We start from the raw sequence: 16,012 nt of genomic DNA, 5'->3' as shown, positions 1-16,012 counted from the left end.
AGAGTATATGATATAATATATAGTGAATCAGTTGGAAAAATAAATTCCAATATGGTAACAGGTTTAACTCAGAATCACAATATTATAGAATGAATAAGAATAAAACCATGATATTTTATACCCTTGATATATCAATTAAAATCAATACTATTATGTGCGTATATTACATTTTAATTTGTAAGAGGATATACAATAAATTGTAGCATTTTTATACTGAAAACTTTAAAGAATCACTAATAGTTCTACAGCATGCAGCTAAATTTTTATAGTAATTATAAAAATATATTTTTTTATTCCTTAAATATAAATATTGAAGAAACAGAAACCGTTTACCTTACAGAGTATAACATTGCATATATCATATGTTAATAGTTCTTTACATTAATGTGTAAATAATAAATTTAGTAGAATACAAGAGTGACAATTATAATGAATATACAGATTAATTTGTAAAATAATATGGATTAAATTCTACTATATATATATATATATATATATATATATATATATATATATATGTATATAAACATGATTCTCTTTGGATATATTTTGTAATAAAGAAAAAATTAAATAAATTATAAAGAATTTAAACTCTTTGCAAAACATCCTTTTATTTTACAAAAGAATTAGTAATTTATACAAATACACGTATAATTAATGAGAAGAAACTGCAAAAAATGCTTATAAAAAACGCATAATCCTAAAACTTATAAAATCTTTGTATATGTAAATATTTTGTAAGATTTTATTTCATTTAGTATATAATTTATGTTATATGTTCTATATGGATTATTATAAATTAAAAAAAAAAAAAATTTCATATATTTTTTACGAAATATTTTAATTGTGAATAAATTAGAAATTAAAAATATCATAACTTGTAATGAATATTATGTTATATAATACTTTAAAGATCAAAAGTATTCCACATCAAATTTTAAAAAATATATATTTAATAATGCTAATCTTTGTTCAATTTTTTTTTTGCTACATTGGTAATTCTAATAAATATACGTATTTTAATAAAAAGAAAAATAAAATAACTAAGTTGATGAATTATGAATTTTTTCATTTAAAAAATATGATATAAATGAAATATAAGAAAGAATTTGTTTTAAAAATTCTGATTCAAAAATAAAATTTTTTTTTTTTTATTTTCAAAATTTTTTTTTTTTTTCATAGATCTTGTAGTATGTTATGAAATGGATTTATTAAATATAACTTTGTATATAAAAGAATTGTTATTTTTAAATAGTGAGAACAGTAAGTTACAATTAATACAAACAAAAAATAGTACAAGATATTTCTTTTTCCATTAATTATTAATACTATTACTTTATCACAAAAATTAAAATTTTTTAGCAACAATAACCAGTTCTCAAAAAAATACAATGCTTATATAAAATTAGAATTATTAGTTTAAATGTATTGTTATAATCAGTAATTATTCTCTGAATACATAGGACAGTGCTTCATCGATACTTTATGCTTCCAGAGTTTCAACTTAAATATCTTGAAATATTAATAGATCATAGTTTTTATTTATAAAATAATTAATACAAAAATTATTTAATTTCAATACTAAAATTATATATTTAGAATATATACGAATATATGCTGAAATTGTATTATTTTTATTAACGTTAGTTTTTTGTAAATAAAAATATAATAAAAATTTTATAATATATTTTGGATGTTATTTTTTTGCTTTTTGTTGTAAAGAACATTATAATTCTATGTATTTTATTATGTTACTACGATAAAATTATGAAAGAAATTTTTTTTCAATAAATATAATATAATCCCATATAAGTAGGAATACATTATTGTAAAATAGTTATATATTTTTTATTTGAATATATACTGCAATATAAAAAATCAATATGGTGGAAAAAAAATTTAAGTTATGCTTATTTATTAAAATTGGTACTTTTTTCTTTTTATCTTGGATATGTTATTTTTACAATGATATGGTATAAAACTTTTATTTAAGTATATTTTTTTCTTACGTACTTTTGGTTTATTATTTTTTTTTGTCCTGTTTTTTAGTATGAGATGATTTCTTCTTTTAAATAATAAATATTTACACTGTTTTTTAGAGTATGATTAACAAATACCTGCTTCAGCCATACAATATAGGTAATAAATTTTATGCAAGAACTTATAGATTACTAGCAAAACATAAACAAGAAAATAGTTTAAATAATGGATGGTTAAATTATAGTATTCTAGACATTGGAAAATACGAAAAGAAAGATGCTTTTAATGACAAATTATCCAAAGAAAAAAATAAAAAAACAAATAAATGTTCATTAAATAATATCAAAGGGTATGGACAAGCAAGGGAAGTTAAATCTTCTGCACTCACAGTAGGGGATAAATATTTTGCAAAAAGAATGCTAGATAATACACATTTTCTAAATAATATTAGAGGTGTTACTAATGCTAATATAAGGAATTTAAGAAAGAAGAGAAATGATAAATATAAAGTGCTTTTTATGTTGACTGGGATTCTTATATTAGTTGGATTATCAATGACTCTTATTATATATATATTAAATTATTTTAATGTATTTAGTAAATGGACACAGGAACTAACGGTAATTATGGTACTTTTTTTAATATTGAGCATGTTAGTTATATCATTGATTGCATATGTCTGCAAAAAAATAAAAAAACATGAGAAGTCATTACGTATAATCAGTGAAATACATGATAGGGATTATCTTCATTTCCCTAATGTGTAAGGTTTTATAAACATTAAGATATGTAAATTACTGATATAAACACGTAAAAAATAATTGCATAATTGTTTAAGTTTTATGTATCCACTTGTATTTATGTAGAGTTTTTTGTTCGTAAAAGTATGAATAGAAATATTTAATGTTTTACGAATTTGAATGTTTTAATGTTTTCATTTTTCATTTTAATATAGTATATCAGATTAAGATAATATTATGGCTCATATAAATACTTGTGTATATTATCTGATTTTCATAAAATATATATATTTTTGCGTTAATATTAATATTCTAAAGAACAATTAATATAAATTCGTTAAAATTTTGTGTTAATTTATATTTGAATGTGTAAAGATTATTCTTATTTTTAATGCGTTTTTGTCTTAGATTATTATATGTTGACATAATTAAAGAAATATATTAAATGTTTTATATTACAATTAAATATATCATGTTCTTCACATGAACAACCGATGTGAATGAATGCATTTATATTGTTATTTTATAAATTGTTTTGCTATAGTTTTGTTTAAATATATATAAAAATAGAATTATATGTATTATTAGTGTTATCATCATACATTTATTTCTGTTTAAAATATAAATTCGTTATATAACATCTACGAATAAATTTGAAAAAAGGAAATCAATGAAAATAGATTAGCTAATATGAGTAATTTCAAATAATATATATAGTAATTACTTTTTTTTTATTTTAAATATAATATTTAATATTAAAATAGATGATATTTTGAATATGAATAATATTAACACAATATAAACTAGTAGTGTTATATGTGCATAGAGCAATCTAGAACTAAACAAGAAAGATGCGCAAAATTAATTCTATTTAAGAAAAAACTGCTTTATGATAAATTATAATTTTTTTTTTTTATCTAATATGTATAAGGGTAAAATGTAAATAGTGTGGTATATACTATTAAAAAGTTTACTTATGTACTAAAATTTATAGTTCATGTTATTTCATATTAGAGTTCACAGTTATCAATATATTAAAATACTGAGTCAATCTTTAGAGAATAATATGTATTCACAGAAAAATAAAAAAATTTATTTTGATGATAAATATATTTTAATTTTAGTTACATACTTTTAGTTATATATATAAATATAGAGTATCATAATAATATAAAAAAAACTGATATTTTTATATATTTTTACAAATAAAAAAATATAGCATATTCATCTGGATCATCTTAATATTAAATGTATGTGTCTGTTATATTTTACATAATATTATTAATTCCATTAGATTAGTTAATATCTTTCTATATATAACATATCTGATAACAAATTTTATAGTTCTCGCACTGAATTTTCAAAATTTAATTAAACAATTTATGGAATATGCGCGAATATAATTATCATAGCATAAAAATCATTTTATATGTATTAATTATATACTGATATATATGATATTTTTGCCAGTTTCTGGGCATCACAATGAAAACTTTATATTCCAATATAAGTAAGGATTGTGTTATACACATTTATTTATTGAATTTTTCTTATATATTCTATGGATAAATATCTTATAATAAATGTTATATATCATAGCTACGTTAATGATGAAAAATAATATTAATATGGGTCATATACTTAATACGAATGTATATTTCTATTTTCACACTCTTTTCATAATATATTTCAATATAAAAATGATTCTTTATTTTTCTATTGTTTTTTTTTTTTTATTTTCTTAATATTCCTTTCCATTTTCTATTGTGTGAAACTTTTATAGTTTTTTTAGAATCATATTCATTTGTATAATATTTCCTTTGCAATATTATCACTGAAAAAATGTATTCTAATATATTTTGAGGGGTATTTTTTTAATGTATGCTTCAATTAATTTGTTCAAGATTCTATTTTAGATGAACAAATATATATATTACAGAAAATTTATAAATTATAATATTATATAGTATGATATGTTATATAGTATATGAAATCTGAAGAATATAACTGTTCGTTTACAGAACTAGCTACCGATATCTGTTCATTTTTTTCATAAAGAAAAATTCAAATTTTTATCTTTTTTATCACTGAGTACGGCAGAAACATCCAGATAAAGTAAAATTTTTTTAAAAAAAGTTACATTTCTCTAAATATAACACAGCTACAACAATAAATTTATGTCACACTAAATTAAAGAGATTTTAGAACTATATTCACATTTCTAAATGGGGTAATTTAAAATGCTAGCAAAAGAAAAATTAAGAAAAATACTATAAAATTTGTTAATGTAATTATTAAAAAATAACAGACAAACTAATCTCCAGTAAGATAAGAAGTTCTTTTCTTGTGGTTTTCATCTACTAATGAAGATTTTATAGGAATTTAGATATATTTATATTAAGGAGACTAATACCGGTCATTAGGAAATTTTATGAAGGGTATAGTTTCGAAGTTAATCATATGGTTTTTATTAGGATCATATTAATTTTTAATGTTTTCAGTTTGAGTATAAAAATTGTTACCATTTTGAACGATACAATTATTTATATGACTGTTGTATAAACATCCACATTTTTCAGTATAGATAAGAGTATATTATATGTTAACTGAATTAAGAGAACATTTTATAAATTGTAAAAATTATAAAATATATTTTAAATTATAAAAAAAGAAATAATTTAAAATATTTTTTTATTTATTGTAGAATAAGTAAAACTTGCGTTTCTCTGTATAAATTATATTTAAAATATATGATGTAATACATTCCATAAGAATTCAATATTTAAATTAATATTTTGTATATATAATATTGCATAGATAGTATATAAATGAAAATTATTTTCTGAAAATTGAAATTTATTATTATTTTATATTTATCTCGTTCCGTTATTATGCAATAATATTTTTTATTAAATATAAAGAAGATATAATGGGGAAATCATGTAAAATTTATCGTGTTATATATAGATAAATATGAATGCAATTGTTTAATAGTATGTATAATTAACAATAAGAGAAATAAATATTTTACTAGGAATTTAAATTATTTATGTATCATTTCTTAATTTAAAAAAAATATAAACAATTTATTCAAATAAATAATTATTTTTTAAGAAAAAAACTCAAAAAAATGTTTACAAATAATGAACATTATTAAGAGGAAAAAATTATATTTACAAGAAAAAGTTTTTCAAGATTTTATAATATATGCACTTATTTTCCATAATTTATTTAATAATTTATATGTATGGATTATTATAAAATTTTATATAAGTAATCTTATACTATATAATGAAATATTAACTGTGTAAAAAAGTGACATACACCCAATGTACGAAAACCTAAAAGGAACTAAATAAGATAATTCATAAATATCAGTCTGAAAATGTGTTTATCATAAAGCAATATAAATAAAATAGTTTTAATTTTTTTAAATAAATTTTTTTCTTTTTTACTTCATATGTTTTTTATTAAAGAATAATATTTTAAAAGAAAAAATTGGAGTTTTATATTAGATAATTAATATTAATTTATTAATTACATAATATTTTTGTAATTTATAATTTTATTTTCTGTTATAGTATATAGACAAATAAATATGTTAATAGAGCACAATTTTGCTGTTAAAGATATTTTTATCAAAATATAGTTTTATGTTTTTTAATTTGTATCAGTAAAAATTGTTTTTAATATAATGTATTTGTAAATGAATAAATAAAAAATAATTCATTTATTCAAATGTTATCCACACTAAAATTATGAAATCGTACATTTTACAAAATTAGTTTGTTATTTTTTTTATTTATTATATACATTTGATACCGCGTATATAGTATACATACGGTAAATATATTACATTCGAAATATCTGATTTGATTATATTGTATACAAGATTTTCGTGCCAATTTTAATTATAATCTACTTTTTTTTTCTTTTCTTTTTTTAATTTTATTAACATTTCTTCTAAATGTATAAATTTTATTAAAAAAGAATACATGCCCAAAGTTTAAAAATTTTAAAAATGTTCATTTACAAATGATGAAATAAATTAAACTTAATTAGAAATTATAATTTTCAAAAATTATGATAGATATATAAGAATTCTGTTTTTCATTTTTGCTTTTAAAAATTGATATTTTTTTAGTGCATTAGAATCATATAATTTTGATTTTTTATATATAAAATAAATTATAAAAAGTACGAGATTTTACATTAAAATTATACAAAATTTGTAAATATGTTTCTATTATAGTTCATTATTACTATTATTATATTTTTACGATAATTAATATTTTTTAATAATAATAATAATCATTTGTTCCAAAATATAATGTCTATCAAAAATTAATTCTTAAGGAAATATAATTAAAATTGGTATTTATTCTCTTAATATACAGAATATTGCATTATATACACTTTATACATTATATATTTCATATTAAGTGAATATTTTCAAGTATTAAGAAATAATACATTTTTTTTTTATATTGAAAAGGATCAATATAATAATAATTTAGTTATTTTCCTACACTAAATAACAAAATTAGGTATTTTAAATAATTATTAATATATTAAAATTATGTTATTAAATTAATATTAATTTTTTATAAATAACAATATGGTCAAAGTATGATAAAAAAATTTTAAGGTTTTCTTACATTTGCTATGTTGCAAAATGTGTTATACTTATTATATGAATATTACTAATTATTTATGAAAAAAAATAAGGTGTCCCTTGTCATTGAAAAAGTAATTACTATAAATAATTTGTTATTAACAGACATAATACAATATTAAAAATATACATTATGAAAAAAATTTTAAGTTATCCTTTTTTATCAAAAGTGTGACATTTATCTTTTTAAGATGGATATGTCCTTTTAATAGTGAAGTGGTATGATATCATTAATTAATGATATCTTTTTTATTCATTTTTTTGTTTTTTTTATTTCTATTTATATTTTTTATTAGGAATGATTTATTTATTTTTTTAAATCGTGAATATTTCTTTTGTTATTTTAGAGTAACTTTTGTAAATATCTTGATGAGAAGAACCCTACTGATGAAAAATCATGTGAAAGAAAATATCGTTTACTAGCAAATCATAAAAAGGAAAAGTGCCTAAATATAATGTGGAAAAAAGAAGATATTCCACATAATGGAGAATACAAAAGAAACCTATATATAATACTGAAAGAGTATCCAAAGGATAAAATAAACTGCGAAACGAATGTACATCAAATAATTTAGGAGGCTATAATCAAACTGGGAAAAGTAAACCTTCTGTAAACAATATGGTAAACACCTATTCTGAGAAAAGAATGTTCGACAAAATATATTATAAAAATGTAGTTAGGTATAGTACAAATGCTGATTTTAAGTTTATAAAACATTGTATAAAAAGAAAAAATGAAGCATTTTTTGCTTTATATTTCTTACATTTAGTAGTTGGGGCAGCATGGGCTATGTTAATGTATATTTTGAATGATATGTTAAGCAGCATAAGTGTTATTAATGGATTTAAATATTTTGCACCATTATATATATTATGGATTATAGTTTTAGTATGGCTTTTTTATATCTTAAGAAAAACTGTAAAATATGAAAAGTTATTACATTTAAAAAGTAAAATGAATCATGTGGAATAAACTTCTTTACATAAAATATTATTTTATAACGATTAAAATATATAATTTCCTAAATAATATACACAAATAATAAACATACCTATAATTTAAGAAATATAATATGTAGACTTGCAGGTTATGGGATTTTTTGATCCTCAACAGTGAAAAGTTACACTTTTAATTTTCTTGTAAATTTGAATTTTTTAATCTTATACATATTTTACTTTAAAATGTCTTTTTATTTTACAATAATATTGTCATTTATATATATAATTCTGTATAAAACGAGATTTTTTAAAAAAATATATGTAACTTGATACAAATACATAAAAGCACAGTTTATATAATTTTATTGATGTATGTGCCAATTTATTTTTGTAATTATAAAAAAAATAGTTTTGACTCTTTTTTAATTTATTTTAATCTTGAATTATTATTTTCTGGAGTAATTAAAAATGTATAATTAGCTTTTTAATCAAAAATAAGCATGTTTTGTTTTTCGTATTAAGCAAAGAAGTGAATGCATTTACTTGCATTGTTATACATAACATATATATATAATATATGTATTATTTTTTTCCTATTAGTTTGTTTTTATATAAATAAAAACTGAATTATTAATTGAATGAATATTATTACAATACATTTTTTTTTACTTAAAAAAAAAATTTTTTTTTTGAAGAGCTTATATTAAATATAAAATAAAGAAATTCAGAGAAACTTAATGAATTAAATCACTCATGTAATTATAGATAATATATATGTTCATTAATCTTTATTTATTTTTCTATATCGTCATTCTATTATTATAAAATAATTTGTTTAATCCTTAATAAAATTTATATGTAAGGCCACAAAATGTATATAACATTTATGATATTTTCAATTAAATATATTTTTTTAATTCCACTCCATATTATTATATATAAAACTTTAAAATTTACTATAACAAGAATATATAAATATACTAAAATAAAGTACGTACCATTTTTCTCTTTTCAGTACATTTACTGATTGTAATAACAGCAATAATGTGAAATATATGTATTTTTAAGAAACTATATAAAGAATAAAATTTAAAAAGTTAAAACACATAAATTAACGTATCTATTATGTTATATACCAAGTGTTTTAATTCTTTTAATAATTTACATAAATGATTTATTGAAGTATTAATAAAAAAATAAAATTTGGATATTCCAATAGTATACTCTGCATGGGGATATGTTAGCACTAGAAGTTGTATAATCTACAAGAATCTTCTCTTATAAATAATCATGCAGCTAATATAAAAAATTAAAAATAGTAAGTATATTAATATTAAAAAAAAAAAAAAGTTTGTATATATCTTTAAAATTTTATGCAAAACTATATTTAACTTTTACTGAAAACAAATTTTAATGAGTATTTATAACAAATTTTATATTATAAAATGGATAATTATAAAATATGGTAAAAAAAATTTCTAAAGTATATATATATATTATTAATGTTAACGAAAATAATGTCATTAATCTATTAATTCACCAAAAAAAATGAAGCATAATGCAATATAATATTAAAAATATATTTTTTGCAATTTTATCTTCTAAAATACACAATTAATACTATTATTAAGTTATTTTATCATTATTCGTGCATGCATAAATTATTATATTATAATGTTATTTGTAATCGTGTATTAATATAATTCTTTTTATGAATTATTTATGACATAAAAAAATATGAACGAATAACTTAAAATATACTTCTATTTTATTCTATGTAATTTGTAATTATGCTTACGTCTATATATAATTTTCTTTATGTATATTTTTTGGTAAATAACATTGTTTTAATAAATGTGAATTATTATATTTAATTTTAAATTTAGTAAATTATTTTTAGCATGTGAATGCATTATTAATATATGTTGAATATATTATTAAAGTTATTATATTCATTGTAATGCATTGTAATATCTTACCACTTAAAATAAGATGTAATGAAGTTTGTGTAACGTATTTTTAAACGTTGTTCACGCATTACACACATAAGTAGAGATACTCTTATGTATGAGAATTTGTTTTATAATTTACGAATTTTCCTAAGTTATAATGTAAAACTATTTCTTTTTTCATATATATACGCAAAATTGCTTATTTGGAAAAAGGATAAAATTCATTTATGTAAAGTAACATTTTGACGAAACTTATTAATGATACAAATATCTGTTACTACATGTGACCATTTTTATGGTTTCATTTTATATATGTTTATAAATTATAACACATTTATAGAAAGGTGACATAATAAATATTAATTTGTATTGTATTTGAGGAAGACTTAATATGGGCATCATCTGATATTAAAATTATATTTATATACATAGACTTTAAACAGCAATAATTCAATGGACATGTTAAGCTGTAAGATGGAAACCCGTGTTAAGATGAACCCACAATTCACTTGATTTTCTATTTTGAATATTAAATAATTATGCATTGAGAAAGAAATGAAAGATATTTATATATTATACAATTCTAATTCAATATTTTTACAAATACATATATGATAATTTTTAATTTTATTAGAATTATGCACTGTATGTAAGATTGAAAAATTTCATAAATATTTTATATAAAACAAAACTTATCCATCATCAAATATGATATTTTACCATTCCATGAATGATGGAATATAATAATTTTTATATTATGTTAATTCTTACTATAATACTGAAAACATATTTATAATATTTTTTATTATTTTAAGAATATAGATATTATAAAATGATCTTCATATATTATATGATTGTGAAATATCTTTGCAAATAATATTATTTATACTTATGATTCACGCTGCTTATTGTACGTTCATGTAAATATCATAATCTCTGTATTAGAGAAAGACAAAGGATTAAAATTTATATTAAGATTAAAATAAAAGAAATATTTCAAAGAAATAAGATTAGAAGGAAAGTCTTAGTTTAATTGTTTATCGTAAATAATATTGTTATATAAATCAATTACAAAATTAGATCATAAAAAATCACATTACATTACACGTCAACTTTTCTTGTTCTTATAAAGATAATCATTTTTATAGTATATATGATGATTTTTTCTTTTTTTCTATAATTATTTAATATACAGTAAAAATGGAAAATATCAAGAATAAAGGCCCTCTGTTGTAATAAATAAATATGAGAGAAAAATGAAAATTACATGTGAAAAAATATTTTCTAACATATATTTTTCTTTTTATCTATTGAATTTATAAACCCTTTTCTTCCATTATTTATAATAGAATGATCAAATATGTTCTGTCATAATTAATAATATATTGTTTTAAATTTTCTTAATTTTTTCAGAGAAATTAAAACGTTATATCCATATCTGCACTTGTAAATATTTTAAAATTTTATATTTCTTCTATTTCGTTACAAAATAAATAAATGTAGCACATAAAAGATATTAAACTAACTAAACAAAAATAACATACATATTGAGATATACATAATTCCATTTTTATTTAAGGAAAAATTTGCTTTAGAGTTTTTATTTTTTTAATTGAAATAAAAAAAAAATAATACAGCATAAAAGTAAAAAAAAATACTTTAGTGAAATACTTGTGTATCCACAATAAATGTACCATGAATAATATTTTCTTTTGTAGCTTAGTATAAATATATAAAATAAGGATGTAAAAATAGTTATTTATTACTTATATATTATATACGTAAAAGAAATTTTTTAAATACTACGTTTTTCACGTAATACACTCATGAACATTATATATATATATATATATATATATATATATATATATATGTGTGTATACATACATTGTGAATTTTTAATTATAGTTCTGTATATATTATTATTTTTTTATAATTCTAGATTTATATGATAAATAATTAAATTATAATTATAAAAATATATAAAACACTTATTTACATATAACTATTTAGAACTATTTTACAAATAAATTAGTATATTTTTTATATTATTCATATATAGTATATAAAAAAATTCAGTTCAAAAAAAAAGAAATAAAAGAAAAAAAAAAAATTTTATTTTTTTGTGACTCGTTTTTCACAATATGAATACAAATTAAATAGGTATTAATTCATTTATTTAAAAAATATTAAAAAAAAAAATTAGAACTTGCATATTCTTGAAAAAATACAGGAATTGTTATATTATTAAAAATATATTTTGAGAGTAATATATGTTTATTATATTTACATAAATTGTATTTAAAAATAAATAAAAAATTTTCATATAAAAACTATTTATCCTATAAAATTAGTTAAACGAATTGAGTAATAAATTAAAAAAATATATATATTTTTTTTAAATTACATTATATTTGGCATGTAATTAGAAGCTTTAGGATTTGCTTTTTATTATATTAAGATAATGCCAGCATAAATATATTACATTTTGCTTTTTTTATTTTTCTTAGGGTTAAATTACAAAATTCAGCTTATAATTTTTATGAAATATATCATTGTATTCAATGCTATTTTTATGTTATTTTTTAGCATAATTTTTTTTTATATGATCTTTTAGTAAAATTACAATATATCATATTTTGATATCATATAATATGTTTAGTAATTTGTTTGTTTTTAATTAAATTTTAATTTTATTTCTTATTTTAGATAACATTTTTTTGATTTTTCATTATATATATATATATTATTTTTTATAAACATGACTGATTGTTAGATTATTTAATTTATTTGGCTTTAATTGTAGTTTAACATCATTATTTGTTACGTTTTATTTGGAATTATCATATATTCATGTTTAATTTAATTGTGTATTTTAATTTTGATTTTTTTGACCCTTTACATTTATTTTAAATAAAATTACAAGATATGATTAAATTAAATAATAATATATAAAAAAAGAATCTTTTTAATAGTTAATTATATTTTTGCGTGCAATTACAATGTAGAATTTTTTCTTATAATTTGTGTATGGCTTAAGTTTTTTATTATTACAATGGCTGAATATGAACTTTGTTATAATGAATTTAACTTAACTAATTGCACAGATGGAAGACCAGCTCTGGATGCATTTTATAATAAAGATGGATTATTATTAAGAACGTACGGATGGTTAATAAAAAATGCTATAGGTATTATAATATTAATTCATGGTTTAAATTCACATGCAAGATTTTCCTTTTTAAGACATAACGTCGATATAGTAAATAATGATAAGGCTATATTGAAAGATGAGCAAAATTATTATGTATACAAGGACAGTTGGATAGAACATTTTAATAAAAATGGATACTCAGTATATGGTATAGATTTACAAGGTCATGGAAAGTCCGATGGCTGGAGGGATTTAAAAGTTAATGTAAAATCATATGATGATTTAGTATATGATGTAATACAGTATATTAAAAAAATTCATGAAAAGTTAAGCGTAGCTGATGAAACAGACAGTGTACTTTCAGGTAGTAGCAACATATGTAAAAGAGAAGCACTTCCTACTTATATAATAGGTCAGTCAATGGGAGGAAATATTGCTTTAAGGACATTGCAAATTTTAGGAAAATCAAATGAGGATATTAGAGGAAAATTAAATATTAGAGGATGTATATCATTATCTGGAATGATTTCCATCGAGTTAATGGCTGCATCTCCTCGTTCCTATAAATACAGTTGCTTTTATTTGCCCTTTGCAAAAGTTATTTCTTGGTGTTTTCCAAGATTTCGAATTATAAATAAGGCACGTTATATAAGGTACCCCTATATGAATGATATTTTAGGAATGGATAAAATGCGCTACAAAAAGGGGATAACAAGTAGATTTGGGCACGAACTTTTAAAATCAATGAAGATTTTAGACAGAGACATCCGATATATTCCTAAAGATATTCCCATATTGTTTATCCATTCAAAGGATGACACTTTGTGTTATTATAGGGGAGTTGTATCATTTTTTAATAGACTAACCAATGATAAAAAAGAATTGCATATCTTGGACAATATGGAACATATGTTAACTGTGGAACCTGGAAATGAAAATGTTTTAAAAAAAATTATGGACTGGTTAAGTGATATATCTTCATCAGTACTGAATAAAAAATATATAAATGAAGAATCAGATTAATACATTTTTACAGATATATATTAAATTTTATTTTCTGAACTGAAAAGAAGAATGTTTATGGATCAATTCAAACATTTTTATATATACATAGATAAATATATATGAATATATTTTTTTTTGGTAATAATTATAGTTTTCATGTTTTTATTTAAAAACACTTTTTTACGTTATATATTATCTATCCTAAACAAAAGAATACTATGTTAAAAGAAATATTTACGTTTTTTTTTTTTTTTTTTCATTAATGTTTTACACCTAGAGTAAAAGTTATTAAATAATAAATAATTATGTTCTTTTCTTTTTTTTTTTTTTTAAACCAATTATATAATATTTGTAAGATCACAAATATTGATTATTATTATTATGTATATTTTTCTTGTTTTTCGTTTATTTCTAATTAAGGTGAAAAAGTTAGAAATGCAATGGACAATTGGTATTGCCATATATTTCATTTTTTGACGTTTTTCCTGAAACAGAAGTTTTATATTATATAGTCTTCTATATAATATGAAATATAAAAATTTAATTCTAAAATATAATTTATTAGAATTACTTTGGACACTTTCACAGAAAAGGCTCAATGTATAAAAAAAAAAAATAAATAAAAATATAAAAATAATGAATTACGTAATCTATAAATATGTAAAACTACTATAGGGGATAATAAACTAAAATACTATATTATCATTTTTTGTTTATCAGTATTACAACAGAATGGTTAAAACATTAACCACTATAATTAAAAGTATTGCACAATTATAAATATAGTTATAGGAAATTTTTAAAAACACTAGGGTAAATAAACGTAAAGATAAACTAAAAAGTATCGTAATTATAAATTAAAAATTATAACAAAAAAAACAAAAAATTTCTTAAAGCTATGCTGAACAAATTAAAAAGGAAATATATAGAAATATAGAACTAAGATAGAAATATATATATCGAAGAAAAAAAAAAAATACAATATAGAGAGAAAATACTCATATATATAAAATAGAATAATTTCAAATTTTAGTCAATAGCACTAGAAATATAAAACTGTAAATTATAAATATGTTTAAGATTAAAAGAATGTAAAATGTTGTTATAAATGAAAATAAGAAATTTTTGAAGGGAAAAAAAAAAAAAAAATACAAATCCAAAACTCAAGAATTTAGCGATTCAAGACATAATATAAGAAACTTCAGTGAAAAAGAATAAACTATTTATATAAAGGTTTTGACAGAAAATATATTAGAATATTTATCCTATTCTAGTTTTTTACTGAGGATTTATAGAGAAATTATACTAAAAAAAATATATATATGGATCTATATTGTACATAATTCTTACAAGGAAATATAAATATAACTTAATGTAGCATAATTTATTAAATCGAAGGGTATAAGATGATAAGATAGTAACAATGAAATTATTATTAAAGACCAAAATGTATGACATTTGAATTTTAAGTTTTTGAAATTTATATTTTCAACAGCGATAATATGCACAATCACATTATTACTAGGTAAATACACATATAAAGAATTAGATTATAAATGAACAATTA

General features: G+C 18.9%; 2 protein-coding genes and 1 pseudogene across 2 annotated transcripts, besides 1 other annotated feature; all 3 read left to right on the top strand.

Annotated features, from left to right (window-relative positions):
• Nucleotides 1–1,883: 1,883 nt before the first annotated feature.
• PmUG01_05012800 (Plasmodium exported protein, unknown function) lies at nucleotides 1,884–2,747 on the top strand (the record flags this gene model as incomplete). The annotated part of the gene is made up of 2 exons (XM_029003334.1): nucleotides 1,884–1,973; nucleotides 2,100–2,747. 2 exons carry the CDS (start codon nucleotides 1,884–1,886, stop codon nucleotides 2,745–2,747), a joined length of 738 nt encoding a protein of 245 aa, XP_028860290.1.
• Nucleotides 2,748–7,528: 4,781 nt separating this feature from the next.
• PmUG01_05012700 lies at nucleotides 7,529–8,368 on the top strand (annotated as a pseudogene).
• Nucleotides 7,529–8,368: a sequence feature (Plasmodium exported protein, unknown function, pseudogene).
• Nucleotides 8,369–13,341: 4,973 nt separating this feature from the next.
• Nucleotides 13,342–14,463, top strand: PmUG01_05012600 (lysophospholipase, putative; the record flags this gene model as incomplete). The annotated part of the gene is made up of 1 exon (XM_029003332.1): nucleotides 13,342–14,463. One exon carries the CDS (start codon nucleotides 13,342–13,344, stop codon nucleotides 14,461–14,463), a length of 1,122 nt encoding a protein of 373 aa, XP_028860289.1.
• Nucleotides 14,464–16,012: the final 1,549 nt, after the last annotated feature.

This window comes from Plasmodium malariae (assembly GCF_900090045.1).
Source record: "Plasmodium malariae genome assembly, chromosome: 5".
NCBI classification, from domain to species: Eukaryota; Apicomplexa; class Aconoidasida; order Haemosporida; family Plasmodiidae; genus Plasmodium; species Plasmodium malariae.
The sequence above is the reverse complement of the archived record's forward strand: the minus strand, read 5'-3'. Positions and strand labels throughout refer to the sequence as shown.